This window comes from Crinia signifera, chromosome 2 (assembly GCF_055691185.1).
Source record: "Crinia signifera chromosome 2, ASM5569118v1, whole genome shotgun sequence".
NCBI lineage: Eukaryota > Metazoa > Chordata > Amphibia > Anura > Myobatrachidae > Crinia > Crinia signifera.
The window spans coordinates 397377195-397402191 of record NC_139218.1 but is presented as its reverse complement, the minus strand read 5'-3'; the positions used below and the strand labels follow the sequence as shown (position 1 = coordinate 397402191).

The 24997-nt window shown below is 46.4% G+C and overlaps 1 protein-coding gene across 5 annotated transcripts in view; it reads right to left on the bottom strand.

The window, feature by feature from the left end:
• Nucleotides 1–24997, bottom strand: part of SLCO2B1 (solute carrier organic anion transporter family member 2B1) — a 95693-nt gene that overhangs the window by 10895 nt on the left and 59801 nt on the right. The window contains exons 1-4 of one of the 5 annotated variants that reach the window (XM_083170524.1): nt 16344–19508; nt 13677–13793; nt 4725–4889; nt 3930–4128 (exon numbers count right to left, since the gene is read on the bottom strand). In XM_083170524.1, coding sequence (XP_083026650.1) covers nt 3930–4128; nt 4725–4889; nt 13677–13793; nt 16344–17433 — 1571 coding nt within the window. In that variant the 5' untranslated portion in view covers nt 17434–19508. Of the gene's footprint in view, nt 1–3929; nt 4129–4724; nt 4890–13676; nt 13794–16343; nt 19509–22808; nt 22912–24997 lie in introns of those variants that run through there. The other 4 variants (XM_083170520.1, XM_083170522.1, XM_083170523.1 and 1 more) reach the window with 4 other exon arrangements.

Sequence of the window (24997 nt, the reverse complement as noted above, 5' to 3'; positions counted from 1 at the left end):
AGACCTCCCAACATTGTACCAAGCTCCAGCACTGGAAGACAGCACAGAACTCCTGACTGATCATAGAGGGTCACACAGATCACCATCACCCAGCGCCCAATCCTATTACACATACAGACCCCCCCAACATTGTACCAAGCTCCAGCACTGGAAGACAGCACAGAACTCCTGACTGATCATAGAGGGTCACACAGATCACCATTACCCAGCGCCCAATCCTATTACACATACAGACCTCCCAACATTGTACCAAGCTCCAGCACTGGAAGACAGCACAGAACTCCTGACTGATCATAGAGGGTCACACAGATCACCATTACCCAGCGCCCAATCCTATTACACATACAGACCTCCCAACATTGTACCAAGCTCCAGCACTGGAAGACAGCACAGAACTCCTGACTGATCATAGAGGGTCACACAGATCACCATTACCCAGCGCCCAATCCTATTACACATACAGACCTCCCAACATTGTACCAAGCTCCAGCACTGGAAGACAGCACAGAACTCCTGACTGATCATAGGGGGTCACACAGATCACCATTATCCAGCGCCCAATCCTATTACACATACAGACCTCCCAACATTGTACCAAGCTCCAGCACTGGAAGACAGCACAGAACTCCTGACTGATCATAGAGGGTCACACAGATCACCATTATCCAGCGCCCAATCCTATTACACATACAGACCTCCCAACATTGTACCAAGCTCCAGCACTGGAAGACAGCACAGAACTCCTGACTGATCATAGAGGGTCACACAGATCACCATCACCCAGTGCCCAATATTATTACACATACAGACCTCCCAACATTGTACCAAGCTCCAGCATTGGAAGACAGCACAGAACTCCTGACTGATCATAGAGGGTCACACAGATCACCATCACCCAGCGCCAAATCCTATTACACATACATACCTCCCAACATTGTACCAAGCTCCAGCACTGGAAGACAGCACAGAACTCCTGACTGATCATAGAGGGTCACACAGATCACCATCACCCAGCGCCCAATCCTATTACACATAAAGACCTCCCAACATTGTACCAAGCTCCAGCACTGGAAGACAGCACAGAACTCCTGACTGATCATAGAGGGTCACACAGATCACCATCACCCAGCGCCCAATCCTATTACACATACAGACCTCCCAACATTGTACCAAGCTCCAGCACTGGAAGACAACATAGATCTCCTGACTGATCATAGAGGGTCACACAGATCACCATCACCCAGCACCCAATCCTACTACACATACAGACCTCCCAACATTGTACCAAGCTCCAGCACTGGAAGACAGCGCAGAACTCCTGACTGATCATAGAGGGTCACACAGATCACCATCACCCAGCGCCCAATCCTATTACACATACAGATCTCCCAACATTGTACCAAGCTCCAGCACTGGAGGACAGCGCAGAACTCCTGACTGATCATAGAGGGTCACACAGATCACCATCACCCAGCACCCAATACTTTTACACATACAGATCTCCCAACATTGTACCAAGCTCCAGCACTGGAAGACAGCACAGATCTCCTGACTGATCATAGAGGGTCACACAGATCACCATCACCCAGCGCCCAATCCTATTACACATACTGACCTCCCAACATTGTACCAAGCTCCAGCACTGGAAGACAGCACAGAACTCGTGACTGATTATAGAGGGTCACACAGATCACCATCACCCAGCGCCCAATCCTATTACACATACAGACCTCCCAACATTGTACCAAGCTCCAGCACTGGAAGACAGCACAGAACTCCTGACTGATCATAGAGGGTCACACAGATCACCATCACCCAGCGCCCAATCCTATTACACATACAGACCTCCCAACATTGTACCAAGCTCCAGCACTGGAAGACAGCACAGAACTCCTGACTGATCATAGAGGGTCACACAGATCACCATCACCCAGCGCCCAATCCTATTACACATACAGACCTCCCAACATTGTACCAAGCTCCAGCACTGGAAGACAGCACAGATCTCCTGACTGATCATAGAGGGTCACACAGATCACCATCACCCAGCGCCCAATCCTATTACACATACAGATCTCCCAACATTGTACCAAGCTCCAGCACTGGAAGACAGCACAGAACTCCTGACTGATCATAGAGGGTCACACAGATCACCATCACCCAGCACCCAATCCTATTACACATACAGACCTCCCAACATTGTACCAAGCTCCAGCACTGGAAGACAGCACAGAACTCCTGACTGATCATAGAGGGTCACACAGATCACCATCACCCAGCGCCCAATCCTATTACACATACTGACCTCCCAACATTGTACCAAGCTCCAGCACTGGAAGACAGCACAGAACTCCTGACTGATCATAGAGGGTCACACAGATCACCATCACCCAGCGCCCAATCCTATTACACATACAGACCTCCCAACATTGTACCAAGCTCCAGCACTGGAAGACAGCACAGAACTCCTGACTGATCATAGAGGGTCACACAGATCACCATCACCCAGCGCCCAATCCTATTACACATACAGACCTCCCAACATTGTACCATGCTCCAGCACTGGAAGACAGCACAGAACTCCTGACTGATCATAGAGGGTCACACAGATCACCATCACCCAGCGCCCAATCCTATTACACATACAGACCTCCCAACATTGTACCATGCTCCAGCACTGGAAGACAGCACAGAACTCCTGACTGATCATAGAGGGTCACACAGATCACCATCACCCAGCACCCAATACTATTACACCTACAGACCTCCCAACATTGTACCATGCTCCAGCACTGGAAGACAGCACAGAACTCCTGACTGATCATAGAGGGTCACACAGGTCACCATCACCCAGCGCCCAATCCTATTACACATACAGACCACCCAACATTGGACCAAGCTCCAGCACTGGAAGACAGCACAGAACTCCTGACTGATCATAGAGGGTCACACAGATCACCCTCACTCAGCGCCTAATCCTATTACACATACAGACCTCCCAACATTGTACCAAGCTCCAGCACTGGAAGACAGCACAGAACTCCTGACTGATCATAGAGGGTCACACAGGTCACCATCACCCAGCGCCCAATCCTATTACACATACAGACCTCCCAACATTGTACCAAGCTCCAGCACTGGAAGACAGCACAGAACTCCTGACTGATCATAGAGGGTCACACAGATCACCATCACCCAGCGCCCAATCCTATTACACATACAGACCTCCCAACATTGTACCATGCTCCAGCACTGGAAGACAGCACAGATCTCCTGACTGGTCATAGAGGGTCACACAGATCACCATCACCCAGCGCCCGATCCTATTACACATACAGACCTCCCAACATTGTACCAAGCTCCAGCACTGGAAGACAGCACAGAACTCCTGACTGATCATAGAGAGTCACACAGATCACCATCACCCAGCGCCCGATCCTATTACACATACAGACCTCCCAACATTGTACCAAGCTCCAGCACTGGAAGACAGCACAGATCTCCTGACTGATCATAGAGGGCCACACAGATCACCATCACCCAGCGCCCAATCCTATTACACATACAGACCTCCCAACATTGTACCCACAGGAGGAGGTAATTTCGGAGATTTTGGCTTAGTGGAAAGGGGGCATGGAGTATCCTGACTGCCTTCAGACTTAGGGTCTTAGGGTTAGGCTGTGAGGAGGGGAAGTTAGGCTCAGCCACCAAGAAGGGGGGGTTAAGCTTAGGCTGTGGAGCACCAAACCCTCATTTTTCTGAACATCGGCTGTCAATCAGGCATTTGCACGTATGAGATGAGGTTTTGGAAACTCCAGATAATCAGGAAACTCCGGGTTGGGCCACTTATGCAATCCAACCTGAATGACCCCCAAAATGCTGTGATGACAACAACATGTTTATATTACACTATCTGGAACCTATCTTACCTCAAGTGCTGGTCAGAATTCGGACTGGCAAACTTCTGCGTTGAGCACCCCAGGAAGATAAGCGGAACCCCGAAAAGGAGGCACCCGAATATTCCAAAGACGCACAATGCTCCGCACTGCTTCGGGGACAGACGGAACCTCTTCATTATAAATCCACCAATGACTATTCCGATCATGGCTCCAGGTATGTTCACAGCCCCTGCGGAGGACAAGGCGGCATCACACACATTATCTGCACCGGCTTGCTTCTGGAGGTTTATACAACCCCATGTCTGCAACAATACACAACACAACGTTCCGCCGTCTTGAGACCAAAACTGACATTAGCTGATATGAGCTTAATGAATTAAAATAAATGTAAATCTTGATAAATGACGACCGTTCTGATCTCCAGCTTCGGCATCATCAGATTTATTTTACAACGTTGTTTTTGAGTTTCTGATTGTTCGCTATGAGTCTGTTATATATTATGACCATCGTTTGATATACTGTATAAGAAAACTACATTTGTGATTCACATCTATTCATTGACCTATTTTTAAAAATATAATTAAAGTTAATTCAGTGCAGATCTCTATGTATAGTTAATGGCAGCTGATTGGCTAATTTCTTGCCTGGAAAAGATTTGGGCCCTTTCCATCTGATTCGGTGGCATCGGGCAGAGGAATCGGATGAAAAGGGCCCAAAGGGCATGTCTCTAACCTCTGATTCCGATCCGAAGCGTGGCCCCTTGTGCATCGGATCGGAGCCGGAGGTCGGGAGCCAGGGAAACCTTCTACGTACATTCGTACATACCTATCATTAGGTTGGCCAGGGAGGCAGTGATGGAGAACTGTCGTTCCAAGAATTTGGCCATGAATGTAGCCAGACCACATATTTTGGCGGACAGGTTTGCTTGCGCCAAGACGATCAAAATATACACCGGATTTTTCAGGGTTCTCAATAATACTTTTGGAAAAACTGAGAGGGAAGAAAAGAGAAAGTAAAAAAAGTTCAATGATAAATAATTTATTTAATATACAATTAAATCATTGTGGCTCTGATATTAAAATGCTCTCCATAAATCAATGGACAGGAAGGCGTTAATCCCTGGGAGGAACAATTTCATTGGTCAGCACATAACGCCCACTAATAAAGCTATCAACTCAAACTTGACTGCCGCCACATATAAAATACACACCACAATCGGCGGTTTACCACAAACCACAAGATTAACCTGGGGGTTTGTGGTAAACCACCAGTTCCTGCCCATAGAATTTATTTGGGGGAAAATCCCCATAGTGACGTATAAACTCCACTTCAATGACAGCTAAGCGGAGCTCAGCCAATCAGAAAAGCATTACTATGTGGTGGTTCCTGATTGGCTGGTAGGTCATCAAGTGACAGAAGTCATTTCGGGAACAGAAGCCATGTATTATGTACACTTGTGTTCACTTGGTTCGGGACATACGTTTTTTTTCTTGCCTCTGGGAGGTTCAATCTACACAAGATTTGGTGGGTATGTTTTTTTTTTTTTTTAATGGTGCCCTATGAATTCTACAGGAAAAAAGGACCGAGGGACTACAGGGAGTGTAGGTGAGTATGTGTGAGTGTGTCAGTATATATGTGAGTGTGAGTGTGCATGAGTGTTTATACTGTCACGGTGTTCGTACCCTGTCTTTACTGTAATATTTATTTTACTGGTGGAACTACAGGTTCCAGCGGGTCTTTTAATGCCCCACATGCTGCTTATAGTTCTCCAAGTACCAGCATATGATGGGGGCTTGTTGGGATCTGTAAGGCCAGCAGTAAAACAAAATATGAACTCTTCTTTTTTACTCTTCGATTGCTGTAAATTCACCATCCACAGCCCAGGGGTTGTGGGTATAGCCCTGGGCATCAGCTCACCACAATGAGCTTACCACCCGCAGCCCAGGGGTGGTGGGTATAGCACTGGGCATCAGATACCCACGATGAGCTCACCATCGGAACATGTGACCACTGCAAACAAGGCGCTTAGTACAATACCAGACATTTTTTTAATACAACCGTGTACAATTGTAACAGCCATGCCCAGTGGGCACAAGACTTTCATAAATGTACCCCTATACTGTATGTCTGCCTGTTACTGTTAATATGTGAGAAGTATGTAGAAAGTCAGTGATGTCATAATCCTGGATGGCGGATATATAAAGGGCTAAGGAAGCCTGAATGTGCTCCATAGGTGCATCTTGCCTCTGAATGCCCTCGTGGGAATCCTGTATAATATTAAACACTAGTAATATCCCTGCAGCTACGTTTCTGATCACATTGCGGCTGCATAAATCCTGTGCGCCATGAGCTGCGGTAGGTTACAGTATATCGGTGTTTTACAGTGTGTCGGAGTAACGGTGTATTACAGTATGTCGGTGTGTCGGTGTATTACATTATAACGGTGTATTACAGTATATCGGTGTTTTACAGTATATCAGTGTTTTACAGTGTATGGGTGTATTACAGTATATCGGTGTATTACACTATATCAGTGTATTACAGTATATCGGTGTATTACAGTGTATGGGTGTATTACAGTATATCGGTGTATTACACTATATCAGTGTTTTACAGTATATCGGTGTATTACAGTATATCAGTGTTTTACAGTGTATGGGTGTATTACAGTATATCGGTGTATTACAGTATATCAGTGTATTACAGTATATCGGTGTATTACAGTGTATGGGTGTATTACAGTATATCGGTGTATTACAGTGTATCGGTGTATTACAGTATATCAGTGTATTACAGTATATCGGTGTATTACAGTGTATGGGTGTATTACAGTATATCGGTGTATTACAGTATATCAGTGTATTACAGTATATCGGTGTATTACAGTATATCAGTGTTTTACAGTATATCGGTGTATTACAGTATATCTGTGTTTTACAGTATAACGGTGTATTACAGTATGTCGGTGTATTACAGTACAGTATATCGGTGTATTACATTACAGTATATCGGTGTATTACAGTATATCGGTGTATTACAGTGTATCAGTGTATTGCAGTGTATTGTGTATTACAGTATATCAGTGTATTACAGTGTGTCGGTGTATTACAGTACAGTATATCGGTGTATTACAGTGTGTCGGTGTATTACAGTATATTGGTGTATTACAGTATATTGGTGTATTACAGTATATTGGTGTATTACAGTATATCGGTGTATTACAGTATATTGTGTATTACAGTATATCGGTGTATTACAGTATATTGTGTATTACAGTATATCGGTGTATTACAGTGTGTCGGTGTATTACAGTATATTGTGTATTACAGTATATCGGTGTATTACAGTGTGTCGGTGTATTACAGTATATCGGTGTATTACAGTATATCGATGTATTACAGTATATTGGTGTATTACAGTATATTGGTGTATTACAGTATATCGGTGTATTACAGTATATTGTGTATTACAGTATATCGGTGTATTACAGTATATTGTGTATTACAGTATATCGGTGTATTACAGTATATCGGTGTATTACGGTATATCGGTGTATTACAGTATAACGGTGTATTACAGTATGTCGGTGTATTACAGTATATTGTGTATTACAGTATATCGGTGTATTACAGTATATCGGTGTATTACGGTATATCGGTGTATTACAGTATAACGGTGTATTACAGTATAACGGTGTATTACAGTATATTGGTGTATTACAGTATATTGTGTATTACAGTATATCGGTGTATTACAGTATATTGTGTATTACAGTATATCGGTGTATTACAGTATATCGGTATATTACGGTATATCAGTGTATTACAGTACATCGGTGTATTACAGTATATCGGTGTATTACGGTATATCGGTGTATTACAGTATGTCGGTGTATTACAGTATATTGTGTATTACAGTATATTGTGTATTACAGTATATCGGTGTATTACAGTGTGTCGGTGTATTACAGTATGTCGGTGTATTACAGTATATTGTGTATTACAGTATATCGGTGTATTACAGTGTGTCGGTGTATTACAGTACAGTATATCGGTGTATTACAGTGTGTCGGTGTATTACAGTACAGTATATCGGTGTATTATAGTATATCGGTATATTACAGTGTATCGGTGTATTACAGTACAGTATATTGGTGTATTACAATACATCGGTGTATTACAGTGAATCGGTGTATGTACAGTATATTGGTGTATTACAATACATCGGTGTATTACAGTGAATTGGTGTATGTACAGTATATTGGTGTATTACAATACATCGGTGTATTACAGTGAATTGGTGTATTACAGTATATCGGTGTGTCGATGTATTACAGTATATCGGTGTATTACAGTGTATCGATGTATTACAGTATATCGGTGTATTATAGTGTATCGGTGTATTACAGTATATCGGTGTATTATAGTGTATGGGTGTATTACAGTACATCGGTGTATTACGGTGTATTACAGTATATCGGTGTATTACAGTGTATGGGTGTATTACAGTGTATCGATGTATTACAGTATATCAGTGGATTACAGTGTATCTGTGTATTACAGTGTATCGGTGTATTACAGTATATTGGTGTTTCGATGTATTACAGTATTTCAGTGTATTACAGTATATTGGTGTGTCGATGTATTACAGTATATCGGTGTATTACAGTGTATCGGTGTATTACAGTATATCGGTGTGTCGATGTATTACAGTATATCGGTGTATTACAGTATATCGGTGTGTTGATGTATTACAGTATATCGGTGTATTACAGTGTATGGGTGTATTACAGTGTATGGGTGTATTACAGTGTATGGGTGTATTACAGTGTATCAGTGTGTCAATGTATTACAGTATATCGGTGTATTACAGTTTATCGGTGTGTCTATGTATTACAGTATATCGGTGTATTACAGTATATTGGGGTGTCGATGTATTACAGTATATCGGTGTATTACAGTGTATGGGTGTATTACAGTGTATTGGTGTATTACAGTGTATCGGTGTATTACAGTATATCAGTGTTTCGATGTATTACAGTATATCGGTGTATTACAGTGTATCGGTGTATTACAGTGTATTGGTCTATTACAGTATATCGGTGTGTCGATGTATTACAGTATTTCAGTGTATTACAGTATATCGGTGTATTACAGTATATCGGTGTGTTGATGTTAAACATTGTAATAGCAGATGTGTGACCTGAAGCATGTGTGTGATGACAACCTTAAACTTAACACTCTATCCAGAAATAAAGACACGGAGACTTGGATTTGGCAGAATTTGTCAGCTGATATTTATTTAAAAGTTTTTTAAGCTAATTTTTTAGTTTGGTTTAATTAGTTAATTTATTTTAATTTTAATGGTGGCCAGAAAGAACGGCTATGTACTAAGCTCAACCCCCAACAAGCATACGCTATTCGGTCTAACTCAGAAAAGCGGTATCCTCCCCACCTCCCCATTGACTGCCCACCCATCCGGGTGGGTTCGCTACCCCCGAGGCGGGTGGTCTAGCGAAAGGCCTAAGCCAATGGGAGGCGAGCGCACCGAAACAACACCAAATACGCTGCAAAATAACTTAGGGAAACATCTCAAAATGATCAACAAGCCGTTCTTTTCCGCCAATCAGCCGACGCAATTAAATAACCACCCCTAATCGAAAACAAGGGAAGGGAGGGTGGGAAACTTTCTGAAGAAAAAGAGGCTGACTCCTCCTCTTTCAGCTCTGATAACTACAACTGACAAGACATCTATCCCAAACCCATAGGCTCCTTAAGTCACATGCTCCTGGCTAGCCACACCCCTACTATCATGTTTAATTCACTACATGGTCTATTCAGCCATTACGTTGTTCTAAACATTGTAATAGCAGATGTGTGACCTGAAGCATGTGTGTGATGACAACCTTAAACTTAACACTCTATCCAGAAATAAAGACACGGAGACTTGGATTTGGCAGAATTTGTCAGCTGATATTTATTTAAAAGTTTTTTAAGCTAATTTTTTAGTTTGGTTTAATTAGTTAATTTATTTTAATTTTAATGGTGGCCAGAAAGAACGGCTATGTACTAAGCTCAACCCCCAACAAGCATACGCTATTCGGTCTAACTCAGAAAAGCGGTATCCTCCCCACCTCCCCATTGACTGCCCACCCATCCGGGTGGGTTCGCTACCCCCGAGGCGGGTGGTCTAGCGAAAGGCCTAAGCCAATGGGAGGCGAGCGCACCGAAACAACACCAAATACGCTGCAAAATAACTTAGGGAAACATCTCAAAATGATCAACAAGCCGTTCTTTTCCGCCAAAGCGGGGACCCAGATCCCTGAGGCCCCGCCCCGCCACCAATTAAAGAACTGATCCTACCACTACCAACAGATCCTCCACGAACAATATTAAACCCGCCTTAACTAAGTGGACTCCGTCGGGCCTATACAGCTGATGGTAACGGAATCTTATCTGTTTGTGTCGCACAACTGCACCACCTGCTTCAACTACCCATCGTGAGACCGCTGCATTTAGCTTTTTCCTAGCCTCGTCAATGGCCCTACAGTCTCTGACTCCTTTCCAACACAGTCTAGGCACCATACAGGACCAGATAAGGATGCACTCAGGCCAGGCTGCCCTCACTGCGGCCAGATCCCCGAGGATCAAAGCCCTTAATTTCATTTGGGACATTTTCCCCAGGTCATTACCTCCCAGATGAAGGACCAGCACTTGAGGCCACCCAAACAACAACACCTTATCCATGAGGAAAGCCCTTAGCTCGCGCCAGGACATTCCCCTCACTCCCACCCAACGCACCAAGCCACTCCAATCAAAGACAGGTCCTTCACCTGCAGCCACCAACTTCTCAGCCCAATATACAAATGAGTGACCCACTATCCATACCCTGAAGTTGTCCTTGCCCATACCTGAAGGAGAAATTGCGTAGAAAGGAGTTAGAATGCGTTAATTAAGGATAAGTATAATGCATTTTAGGAGGATCTGCCAAAGAAAAAATTTGGGTTCTGCACAAATTTGGTGCGGTAGCATTGCTTCAACCTAGTTGAAGCCACTCAAGAATACAAGGATAATCACAAACAAGGGGAAGGGGAGTTGGATGTTTGAGGGGAAGAAGGGGATTACTCGGCCGGAGAAAAAACGACTGAACCTGCTGAGGGACTCTTAATTAAAAACCTAATTAGCCGAATTGAGTGAAGCCAGATTCAGTCCGTCAGGTCAGGCAAAAAAGCGTGAAAACTCCGGACGCTGGCCCAACAACAGAGCGTAGCTAATCCCCGAGTAGGACTAAGAAGGGGGGGGGGGGTACATAGGAGTGCAGTCATCACTGGAAACCATACACGCACAGACCATCAGGGAAGGAGGTGTGGACCAGTGGCGTATCTAAGGCTCCGCAGCCCCCGCAATGGCGGGGGGGAGCAGGTGCCCCGGGGGCGCAGATTCATGCTCCAGAGCCAGCAGCAAGAGAGCAGCAGCAGCCAATAAGGATACGCCTCTGGCTGTGTGAGGACGCAGTGACAGGGTCACTGAGCGTCCTCACACAGACAGCCAGAGAGCGCTCCCCCTTCCACCCTGCCCGCTGCCCACCCACCTTGCACGCTGCGCTGCTATCTATTCCGGGCTCCCTGTGACTGACTGCTATATGCTGGCAGACAGAGCGGGCTGGGCAGGGGGCAGCCGGGAGGAATGATGAGTGCTCTCCTGGCTGCTCTGAACGTCTGACACCTGCCCCGCAGCCCCAGCATGTCCTGTCCTCAGATGTAGAGGTTCAGGGCTGGAGCAGTTGGCAGTGTCAGTGTCACATCACACACAGCTTCCTGAGTTACAAAGCTGCTGGCCTGCTGCTGGGTCCGTGATTATGGAGCCAGCCCCTCCCCCGGGACCTGCCACCAATGAGCAGAGCTCATATACAAATTCTTCCCTTCCTGTCCCCTGACCTCCCTTCTGCAGCACTGACTCGTCTCCTCCCAGCCAGCATCAGCCCAGCCTCCGAGTCCTGCAAGGCTCTTCACTTTTGAATACACTACAGGTAATTGCTTTAGTAGGGGCAAATATACTGTATATGTGGAGTGTCAGTGTGGCAATCATGTGTGTATTTATTTGTTGTGTGTGTGTACAGTACATGGGGGCTGTTTTTTCCTTTATTTTATTTGCTTATGTGATTGTATGTGAGTGTGTGTTGGGGGGGGGGGTTAAGTGTATATGTATGAATGGATCTGTTATGGAGTCTGACGATTTCTGATACACAGTATATCATCTCTATATCTATATATATCAGATATATTTATATATAGTCCCAAAAGAATTATTTTATCCAAAGTATTCATGCAATCCAGCACCTACAGTTGTACCCACGCGACCTGGGCACACATGGTGGTACATTTACTAAGATGGGCGTGCTATGTATGATGCCCATAGCAACCAAGCAGGTTCTACTACTTATTTATTTAGCACATTCTACAAGATAAAAGCTAGAATCTGATTGGTTGCTATGGGCAACATTCTATCTTTAATAGAACTCACGTCTTAGTAAGTTTACCCCATGGTTTGTTGTGCCGCGTGTGAATCTTAATACACTGGGCGGTGTATAAACCGAACCTCCCGAGCCCCTAAGCCTGACCATAACCCCTGCCTTGCATGTCCTAAAATCTCCCTCCACAGCCTAACCCTAAATCACTAGCACCTAAACCCAATCCCCCCTTTCTTGGGCTTTTTTTGCATATTATTTGGCAAGCAAGCAATAAGGCAGTGCTGAGATACTGTGTTCATGAATGTCGCATTCAGAGGCACTACTGGGGGCATTGTATGAAGGGCATTGTGTAATGGACACTACTGTAGGCATCCTATGTATAAGCAGGAGTACTGGGCCATTACGGTGTGTGGTATCTTGTGTAAGGGGTATTACAGTGTGCGGCATATTTTCTACTAAGCATTGCCATGCTATAGGTTCTTTATGTTCTTCATAAATTCTTTGTGTGTTTTTTTTAAGTTTGTGAGGGGATATTTTGACAGGTCGCACTGGGAACTGAATTGGCAAGGGAGCGCCAACGCCCTAGTTTCTTTATGTCTGAAACCGACCACCCTGCGCCCGCTGCAGACGTGGCGGAGCCTATGCGGAAAGAATGGGTGCCGTAATCAAGGGCCGACAGCCCCAACCCCTTCAGACACGTTCTCAACATCCAGCTGAACTGGTACCTGGTCAATGGCACTCCATCATAGTGAACCAACCATGAACCTTGAACCTCAGGACGGACTGACGCGTACTGCGCTGATAAACTCGCGGGGCACACTGAAGGAGTGACCCCGGGGGCCATCTTCACCCAATTCCCCTTGGCTAACTGATCTGTTTTTGAGCGCCTGATTCTAAACCACATAGTCCCTTGGTCTAAGCGTATATCCGAGCAAAGCAGTGTCGCATGCTTATGCTTTGCCGGCGCTACCAGCTCTGACACTCTCAGCGCCCCATGAAAAGCAATCGAGAAAGATACTCTAAATAACAACGATTCGAACGCGGAATCTGCATAACAACTAACCTTACCGCAAAGCGAAACAAGAAGCGAGGAATCAATAGGGCGCCTGCGATCGGCCGCAACTGGTGCCACCCGCGCCCAACCTTTCATGGCTTTCCTAATCAGAAAACCCTTTGTATAATCCGTCAAGCCGTGAAGCTGCGCAAAAAAGGAAATACCGGCTAAATAGCGCACTGCCACCGCCCTAGACTTGCCTGTGTTGTACAACTTCCACACAAAAGAAAGCAAGAGCTTATGGCCACGCCTACCTTGCCGCGCTGCACCTCCAGAGAACGATTGCCATTCTGCCCATGCTTGGCGGTAGGTCCTAAGGGTAGCTGGCGCCAGTGACCGCTCCGCTAACCCCTCCAGTCCGGCCCGATCACCTGCCAAACATAAAGCGGGCACGAGACCCCAACAGCGTCAGCGCGGGGAGCTAGCTGTCTGAAACGCTCCCACTGGAAACGAGACAAAGCGTCCGCGATCTCATTCTGAACCCCTGGCACGTGCCTAGCTTTGAACATAACGTTATGACGCAGGCACTGCAAGAATAACTGCGCCAGGACCCTTAGTACCAGTGGAGATTTCGCCTTCTGATTGTTAATTGCGTGGACAGTGCTGAAATTATCACACCAAAACAGGACGCTGCGATTGGACAAGCGGGGACCCCATAACTCCATGGCTACCATGATAGGAAACAGCTCCAGTAGGAGCAGGTCCCTGTTCAGACCATTTTGCAACCACTCTGAAGGCCACGCCTGCGCGCACCAGCTACCTTCCAGGAAGCAGCCAAAGCCCGTCGCCCCGGCAGCATCAGTGTATAGCTGAAGCGAGTAGTTGTCAACGGCGGGAGCCATCCAGATCCTTATGCCGTTGAAATCCTCTAAGAAGGAGGACCAGACGGCCAGGTCTCGCCTAATCTCTGCTGAGAGGCGTATGAGATGATGAGATCTGTTGACTCCCGCCGTTGCCCGCTCCAGCTTCCTACAGAAAAGCCTTCCCATAGGAATAACCTTGCACGCAAAGTTAAGCTGGCCTAGCAGGGACTGAGCTTGACGCAATGTGACCTTGCGCGATTCTCTGAACGTGGCAATAGTTTCCTTCAGCCTAAAGATCTTATCTGGGGGAAGGCGACATAACCCCAGCCGGGTGTCGATCTGGATCCCCAGAAACGACAAGCAAGTCACAGGACCTTCCGTTTTCTCTTCCGCAATTGGCACACCAAATTGCTGGAAGAGAGAACGCATGATTGCAAGGAGGTGGGCGCAGTGTCCCGAGTTCGGAGGGCCGACGCACAAAAAATCATCCAGGTAGTGGGCGATCCCGCCCACACCGGCTGATTTTTCGATGCACCAGTGCAAAAAGGTACTGAACCTTTCAAAATAAGCACAGGATACCGAACACCCCATTGGCAAGCATTTGTCAATGAAGTATTCCTCGCCTATGCGAAAGCCCATGTACCTAAATGCGCTGGGGTGCAAAGGAAGGAGTCGAAAAGCAGATTCAACGTCCACCTTTGCCATAAGGGCCCCCTTCTGGAATGAACGGACCATATCCAATGCCTCGTCAAATGACTGGTAAGTCACTGAACAAACCTCCTCTGGGATGGCGTCATTCACAGAGAAGCCTTCTGGGTAAGAAAGGTGCTGGATTAACCTGAATTTTCCAGCAACCTTCTTAGGGACTACCCCCACTGGAGATATCACTAGCCCCTCTATGGGGGGGGCTGGGAAGGGGCCTGCCATGCGCCCTAGGCAAATTTCCTTTTCTACTTTCTCTTTGAGAACTGACGGAAAGGGACGGGCGGACTGCAGGTTCCGAAAGGACCCACCCCGATCTTCCCCTTGAACAGGTAAAAGAAAACCAACTGTAAAACCTTTTAACAAGAACTCAGCAACCTCTCTATTTGGGTACAGGCGGAGCCATTGACGCATGGCGTCGGCCTGGACCGGGGTATGCGCCCTAGCGAGGTGCGCCTGCGGGAGAGGGTTTGTGAGCCGATTGTCCTCCCGCCCCTCTAGCGGGGCGGTTACCTCGAAAGCAGGTCGACGCCGGGTGATTGCCAGAACAGTTTATGCAAACGTGCTTATACTTGCATCTCTGGCCTTGCTGGCAAAAGGAATTGTTAAAGGCATAACACTTCCCTTTTGCCATACCCGGGGTAAATGCCCTGCCCCCCGGGGGAAAGCGCTTCTGCGTCTGAGCGTCCTGCGCCGGTCTCTGCTGGTTAGGTGTGGCGGATACCACTGCCGCCTGTTGCCTAGATCCCTCAGCCGCCTCAGTATGTAGTCTAAACACCTCCATCCAGACTTCGACGTCCTTGCAGCCGAAATCCATAACATGAAGACAGTCCTGCTTTCTGCGGAACTGGTCGTCATATGACCTCCATGCTACACCCCCGTACCTTGTGTACATATCATGCACCATATGAATATACCTAATGATATTCATATGCTCATCTGGGCGGTCTTCTAGGTAACAAGCTGCAAAGACGCAGAAGCCTGCCAGCCAATTATCGTACGAGCGGAAAGCCTCTGATCCAATTCCACCCTTGGCCTTTGCTGCTTTATACGCTTTCTTGGACTCGTCAGTTAAGCTGAACAAGTCCACGAAGTCGCCCTTCTCAATCTTTATACGGCAGCTCTCCCTAAGGCCACGCAGCACTTTGGTATAATCGCAGTGCACAACTGAAGGCAAATTCCTCCTCTTCCTCTCCCTGCGGGAAATGGCACCTCTCTTGCGCTTGCCACGGCCTAACTGGCGGCCCGCCTCCTTTTTTGCGTACCTTGCGGCACGTTTCCTTGCCTTCGTGGTACTACCCACGTCTGAACCCGCTGCAGAGGAAGAGGAAGAACTAGATGTGTGGCGTGTGGAATGTGAGCCTGCCGTGGAGGAGTTACACCTATCATCCCCCTCCTCCTCAGTGTCTTCCTCACCTGTGTCCTCGGGCTGCGCAGCCCATGTGTCGTCGTCATTATCTTCTTCCTCTGCCTCAAACTCCTCCTCCTCATCATCTTCCTCATCCTGCATCCGTATATCTGCAGGTACAAGAGCAGAAGAGCGCCTCCCGCTGCGTCTGCTACCAGAGCGGGATGATTGTGAAGCCCTACCCCCCAGGCCCACCGGCCGGGAAGGACCTGGCTGCTCTGATTCTAACTCCCTAAATGCATTCACAAACGCCGCGCAACCGGGTATGATCTCTCCCCTAGTGTTAGAGGACCTGCGCCTGCCTGAGCCAGAGCGCCCTGACTGCTCAGGGGGACCATCAACAAGTGGAGCCAGGGCACCAGCCACTGAGGATAATGCTGCCGACAGAAAAGCAGGGTCAAAAGAGGGGGCTGCATTCCTTGATCTACTAGCTGCTCTGTGCGCAGGAACAGCGCCCTGTCGACCACCACGTCCAGAGGGCTGCCCTCTGTGACGCCTGCTGCTCCTCTCACTGCCCTCCTCCTCACTCTCTCCCCCTGCTTCTAGGGCATCCCTATACAATGCGCCCCAGGAGGATCGCTGGCTATCTAAGAGGGGCCTGCGCGCTGTCCCCTGCACGGTGTCCCTGTCCCCCCTTGCCGCGCTGTGCCTGCCCCTGAGTGAATGGCCGCGTCCCCTGGCTGGCCGCGCCATGCCAGAGCGGTCCGCCGCTACCCGCACTACAGACCCTGCTCTCCCGCTCCTAGTGGCAGCAGACCGCCGCCTCCCGCTGGCTTCCGGCTCAGCCGCCTCGGCCGGAGCCGCCGGTTCACCTGATTGACTGCGGCGCGCCCGTCCCGTCGACGGGCGCACACCGCGTGACGCCATACCACCGCGCTCAGCCGCCCTACCTCTCGCGCGGCGCCCCGCCGAAGCAGACCCGCGTCCGCGAGCCCCTGAGGCAGAACGCCCGCTCGCAGGTAAGGCCCCAAGCGCAGCGTCTCTGGGCTCAGGTGTACTGGCTGCCTCCTGGCCTAGGCCCGAATCCTGCCGCAGACGGGCGGGCGGGCGGACATTACGCCGAGGGCGCGGGGAGGGGGACTGCCTAGCACGGGGCATCTCAGCAAAATTTCACAGTGATCACGCTAAGCTAACTCTCGAATAAAGGGCACCTAAGCAGGCAAGTATACAAGAGCTACAGGCTCTACGTCTACTCACCAAACTTTCTGAAGAAAAAGAGGCTGACTCCTCCTCTTTCAGCTCTGATAACTACAACTGACAAGACATCTATCCCAAACCCATAGGCTCCTTAAGTCACATGCTCCTGGCTAGCCACACCCCTACTATCATGTTTAATTCACTACATGGTCTATTCAGCCATTACGTTGTTCATTACAGTATATCAGTGTATTACAGTGTATGGGTGTATTACAGTATATCGGTGTATTACACTATATCGGTGTATTACAGTGTATGGGTGTATTACAGTGTATCGGTGTATTACAGTATATCGGTGTATTACAGTGTATCGGTGTGTCGATGTATTACAGTATATCGGTGTATTACAGTATATCGGTGTGTCTATGTATTACAGTATATCGGTGTATTACAGTATATCGGGGTGTCGATGTATTACAGTATATCGGTGTATTACAGTGTATGGGTGTATTACAGTGTATTGGTGTATTACAGTGTATCGGTGTATTACAGTATATCGGTGTTTCGATGTATTACAGTATATCGGTGTATTACAGTGTATCGGTGTATTACAGTGTATTGGTCTATTACAGTATATCGGTGTGTCGATGTATTACAGTATATCGGTGTATTACAGTATATCGGGGTGTCGATGTATTACAGTATATCGGTGTATTACAGTGTATGGGTGTATTACAGTGTATTGGTGTATTACAGTGTATCGGTGTATTACAGTATATCAGTGTTTCGATGTATTACAGTATATCGGGGTATTACAGTGTATTGGTCTATTACAGTATATCGGTGTGTGGATGTATTACAGTATATCGGTGTGTCGATGTATTACAGTATATCGGTGTATTACAGTGTATTAGTGTATTACAGTGTATTGGTGTATTACAGTATATCGGTGTGTCGATGTATTACAGTATATCGGTGTATTACAGTATATCGGTGTGTCGATGTATTACAGTATATCAGTGTATTACAGTATATCGGTGTGTCAATGTATTACAGTATATCGGTGTATTAAAGTGTATGGGTGTATTACAGTATATCGGTGTATTACAGTGTATCGATGTATTACAGCGTATCAGTGTATTACAGTATATCGGTGTATTACAGTATATCGGTGTGTCAATGTATTACAGTATATCGGTGTATTACAGTATATCGGTGTGTCAATGTATTACAGTATATCGGTGTATTACAGTGTATGGGTGTATTACAGTATATCAGTGTATTACAGTATATCGGTGTATTACAGTGTATGGGTGTATTACAGTATATCAGTGTATTACAGTATATCAGTGTATTACAGTGTATGGGTGTATTACAGTGTATGGGTGTATTACAGTATATCGGTGTATTACAGTATATCGGTGTGTCAATGTATTACAGTATATCGGTGTATTAAAGTGTATGGGTGTATTACAGTATATCGGTGTATTACAGTGTATCGATGTATTACAGCGTATCAGTGTATTACAGTATATCGGTGTATTACAGTATATCGGTGTGTCGATGTATTACAGTATATCGGTGTATTACAGTATATCGGTGTGTCAATGTATTACAGTATATCGGTGTATTACAGTGTATGGGTGTATTACAGTATATCAGTGTATTACAGTATATCGGTGTATTACAGTGTATGGGTGTATTACAGTATATCAGTGTATTACAGTATATCGGTGTATTACAGTGTATGGGTGTATTACAGTGTATGGGTGTATTACAGTATATCGGTGTATTACAGTGTATCGATGTATTACAGTATATCGGTGTATTACAATATATTGGTGTGTCGATGTATTACAGTATATCTGTGGGTACTTGTGTATTTTGGCGGCGCCCCCGATCTCCGTCGTGCAATGTTTTCATTGCATCGCATGCCATGCACCCGATGGCATGCGATGCGATGCAATGCGATTTTTGCCCCCTATGCGATGAAAGATTGTATAAACACCCTAATGGGTGCTTACAATGTTAAATGCACCCCCACGCCACCCCCCCACTATAAACGTGAACCCGAAGCGTGGCGAGCGCAGCGAGCCCCGCGAGGGGATGCGGATACCTTCACAGGTATCCGCGTCCCCTCGCGGGGCGCGCTGCGCTCGACACGCTTCGGACTCGGTGGCTCGTTGCGCTCGCCACACTTTCTATTCTCGACTCCACGCCGACGTGGATAGTGGGGGTATAAAAAAGGGGGTGGACGCGTACCGCTGCGCTCGCCACGCTTCGGGTTCACGTTTATAGTGGGGGGGTGGCGTGGGGGTACATTTAACATTGTAAGCACCAATTAGGGTGCTTAAACAATGTTTAATCGCATCGCATTGTATGGCATTGTATGCCATATACAATGTCATACAATTTTAAAATTGTATGCTATTGTACAATATCGCGCGATATTGCGTCGCATCGCATACCATCGCATGCCTTATGGTATGCGATGCGATGGGCGCCGCCAAAATACACAAGTACCTATCTGTGTATTATAGTATATTGGTTCTACTTCAATGTTTTCCCTGTAATCATTATTGTGCCCAGAGGCAGATTGTAGAACAGGAAATGTGCGAGGACGACGATTCCCACACCTGGGTGATAAACTCCTTACACCTCGGCCCCAGGGGCCCCCAGAATGATGTATTTATAGACAGCAGCGAGGACGTTGGAGCAAGAACCTGCACTTATGGACTGTGAGGAATGAAAGTGTGTTACTTCCCAGGGGATTCAGAGACCGATACCGGCTTCCGAACTGTGGAGAGAAAAGTACAAGGACAGTCGCCGTTCCTACGGGAAGACGCCACGTGCACAAACGTCTGCCTCATTTATATCTACAACATAAGAAACTGGGGGGTCTTATTACTAAGATAAGGTGGAGAGAGATAAAGTGCTCATCAATCAGCCCCTAACTGCCACGCTACAGGCAGTGTTTGACAGTTAGGAACTGACTGGTTGGTACACTGGGGTCTGTGTACTGAGCAATGGGGAGAGATAAAGTGTAGAGGGATAAAGTACCCATCGATCAGATCCTAACTGCCACACTACCTACTGTTTTAAAAAATGGCAGTTAGGAACTGAGTGATTGGTACACCGGTGTCTGTGGGACAGATTTATTAGGCCTGGTGAAGTGATAAAGTGGCTGGAACTTTATCACTGGCCAATCAGGTCCTGACTGTCATGTATCAAACCCAGGGTGTAGATTGACAGCTACGAGCTGATTGGCCGGTGATACAGTTCCAGACACTTGATTACTTCGTCGAGCTGAATAAATCTGCCCATATGTACTAAGCATTGGAGAGAGGTAAAGTGTAGAGAGATAAAGAGGACAATCAGCTCCTAGCTTCCACATCACATACCATGTTTAAAAAATGGCAGTTAGGGGCTGGTTGGCTGCTACTTTACCTCCATCCACTTTATCTCTCGCCAAGTTGTAGAGAACAAATCCGTGGCCGTTTACCGACAATCCACGGCCATTTTCTCTCGGCATTCGGAACATTGAATGACCGTAGCCGGGAAAAACCTTCAGGATTCCTGGATTGGGTACCCCCCCTTTTTACGACTGTCGAGAATCAGAAAGTCCATGGATCAGCGAAAATGTCGGCGGCTGTGACAATCCATGACAATCCTTTGACAATCCGTGGCCGTTTCCGACAAAAACAGATTTGACTTTTTAAAAAGCCAAAACTGACGGCCTTCAGCGCTGTCGGCATAGGCTCGTGCAGATATTTCCCAGCCAGAAATAGCGTCACAGCCATGGCCGATGGAAATGAGAAATGACGACATACAGTATGAGGTCCCCAGACATTCCAGCTGTACCTGTACTGCCCCCTACTGTATGTATGGGGTCAGGGCACTGCCAGCACCAACGTCATCACCAGGCGCCCTGGAGTGGGTATAGATCCGGCCATGCAAGATCTCCTCCTCATACAGTATATATATATATGGTCCCTTTATTTTCACAACATTACACATAGTTATGACCCGGTGTCCAATAATACTATGGTGTCATTTTGGACATCTGGCCAGAATGAGTCAGACAGTGACTCAGATATTGATGACAGCTGGGGAGGTTGCTGTTGCCAATGATTGTGAGTCTCATTGGGAATGAGTCACAGTGAGTGTGAGTAACCTCTGTTGTTTACCCTAAATCTGTTCTTTAAATATTCAATGGGTTTTATGCAAATATTATAGCATTTCTACCATCCCCAATGGTGCGGGGCCACATCCTACTGCGCAGCATACTAAGAATCTCCTCGTTCGCCTTGTTACATTATAGCGTTTATTATTGTTTTATTATCAGTATTCCTGTAGCAGCGCCTCTCATGTTGCCCCCCCCCCCACACACACACCCCTAGTAATTGTATGTACAGTATAAACACCTATACGCATTGCTTTAAGATAATGCGTCTCCCCCACAACTAAGGTGGCTTATACCGGAATCTGAATCAGCAGGATCCTGGGATTTGGCCCTAATATTGATGGGATTTGAATCCTGGGATTGGAGTTTCCAATCCCGGAATTTGGGGATTAGACTGCGATTACTTTACCACTTTAGCCGGTACAGTACCGTTTTTGTCATGGTCTGTACCACCTAAAACCAATTTTCCCTTTTGTACCAGTTTTCCAGCCCCTTGGCCGCGGCTCCACCTGGCAGCAGCGCCGCCGGGCAGGCGGGGAGCAGTGTGGCCCAGCAAGTGGGGAGAGACGTGGCTTGACAGCCGGGGAGCGGATCAGCGCATGTAGGGGGAAGCAGGAACACGCGGGGCCAACTGTGACCACACCCCCTTTACTGATGACCACGCCCCTCTATCAGTAGGCATATGACTTTACCGGGCAGAATCTGAGCTCCCGCTGATATGCCGGTCGGCTGTTCCTGGCACCGGAAACGTGGCTAGCTTCCCAGGCACACTTTTCCCAGACGCTTCCCAGTCCGGCTCCACGTGGATGCTTAACCGTGAAAAAGTCCAAAGAAATGATATAAACAAAGCAAAAAAGTCTAGGCCCTTTCATGTGTGGACCGTTGCCATGTCGACAGTTTGTTTGTGTTGACCTTGTGTGTGTGCCAACCTTTTGGTGTCAACCTATATACCTATGACCCGGATCACTGTAGGGACAGTCCCTCTAAGGGCCGGTGTAACAGAACGTACAGGTAGTTAGACTGATACCCACATGCAGGGCTGGCAATTCGCAGTAGGTGGGGCGGTATTAATCTGCTCGCTGGGCTCCTTATACTCGCAGCAGGACTGAATCGGACCCAGGCCCCTAGTTTACCCCATTATCTACTGTGTTACCTTTGATGAACTTTGCCAAGGAGACGGACTCATTGTGATCACTGCTCGCGAACGCTTCCATCAGGCCGGCTTTGTTCTCTTCTGCGTTCTCATTGGCCGCCTGCTGGAGATAAATAACAGAACGTGTGTTATTAACCCCTTCCTGACAGAGCCAGTTTTTGCGTTCCTGACAGAGCCCTTTTTTTCAAATCTGACATGTCTCACTTAAGTGGGGATAACTTTTTTTTGCTTTTACTTATCCCAGTGATTTTGAGATTGTTTTTTCGTGACACATTGTACTTCAAATTAGTGGTAAATTTGGGTCGGTACAGTCTGTGTTTTTTTGTGAAAAATACCAAAATATCGTGAAAAAATGGAAAATTTAGCGATTTGCAAAATGTTAAATTTTCTGCTTGTGAGACAAATAATCATACCACTCAAAATAGTTAATAACTAACATAGACCATATGTCTACTTTATGTTTCCATCATTATTTCAACTTCCTTTTAATTTTTTGGGACACTAGGAGGCTTACAATATGAATAGCAAATTCTCAAATTTTCAAGAAAATTTCAAACACTGATTTTTTTAGGGACCAGTTCAGTTCTGATGTGACTTTGAGGGACTTGTATGTGAGACACCCCCATAAATGATGCCATTTCAAAAACTGCACCCCTCACAGTATTCAAAACAGCATTTTGGAAGTTTGTTAACCCTTTAGGTGTTTCACAGGAATTAAAACAAAGTGTAGGTGAAATTTCAAAATTTCTTTTTTTTTGCAGATTTGCAATTTTAATACATTTTTCTAAGGAACACAGTACATTTTACTAGAGAAATGTGACTGAAAATTGATTCCCCCAATTCTTTTGTTTTCATAAATATCCTATATGTGGCCCTAGTGTGCACGGTGACCAAACCACAGGCTTCATAATAGAAGGAGCACCTACTTGATTTTGGAGCCTCCTTTTTATGAGATTATTTTTTAGGCACCATGTAGGTTTCTAGGCACCATAAGATGCTAAAAGTTAGGAACCCCCCCACAAGTGACCCCATTTTGCAAACTACACCCCTCAGGGAATTCATCTAGGGGTATAGTGTACATTTCAAACCCCCAGGGGTTTCACCAATTGTGGTACAACTGGGCAGTGAAAATGAAAAATTATTTTTTTTACACAAAAATACAGTTCTGGCTCCAAATTTGTCATTTTCAGAAGGTATGAAGGAGACAAAGCACCCCAAAATCTGTGCCCCAATTTCTCCCGAGTACGGCAATGCCTCACATGTGACCAAAAATACCATTTGGGTGCATGGCAGGACTCAGAAGGGAAGGAGTGATTTTTGGATTTTGCAGCTCAGATTCTGGTGGAATTTTGGTGGGTGCTATGTCGCATTAGCAAGACCCCCCAAGCACCAATACAGTGGAACCCCCCCACAAGTGACCCCATTTTGCAAACTACACCCCTCAGGGAATTCATCTAGGGGTATAGTGTACATTTCAAACCCCCAGGGGTTTCACCAATTTTGATACAAGTGGGCAGTGAACATGAAAAATTACATTTTTTACACAAAAATGCAGTTCTGGCTCAAAATTTTTCATTTTCAGAAGGTATGAAGGAGAAAAAGCACCCCAAAATATGTGCCCCAATTTCTCCCGAGTACGGCAATGCCTCACATGTGACCAAAAAATACCAGTTGGGTGCATGGCAGGACTCAAAAGGGAAGGAGTGATTTTTGGATTTTGCAGCTCAGATTCTGGTGGAATTTTGGTGGGTGCTATGTCGCATTAGCAAGACCCCCCAAGCACCAATACAGTGGAACCCCCCCACAAGTGACCCCATTTTGCAAACTACACCCCTCAGGGAATTCATCTAGGGGTATAGTGTACATTTAAAACCCCCAGGGGTTTCACCAATTTTGATACAAGTGGGCAGTGAAAATAAAAAATTACATTTTTTACACAAAAATGCAGTTCTGGCTCAAAATTTTTCATTTTCAGAAGGTATGAAGGAGAAAAAGCACCCCAAAATCTGTGCCCCAATTTCTCCCGAGTACGGCAATGCCTCACATGTGACCAAAAAATACCAGTTGGGTGCATGGCAGGACTCAGAAGGGAAGGAGTGATTTTTGGATTTTGCAGCACAGATTCTGGTGGAATGAATGGTGGGTGCTATGTTGCACCAATACAGTGGAACCCCCCCACAAGTCACCCC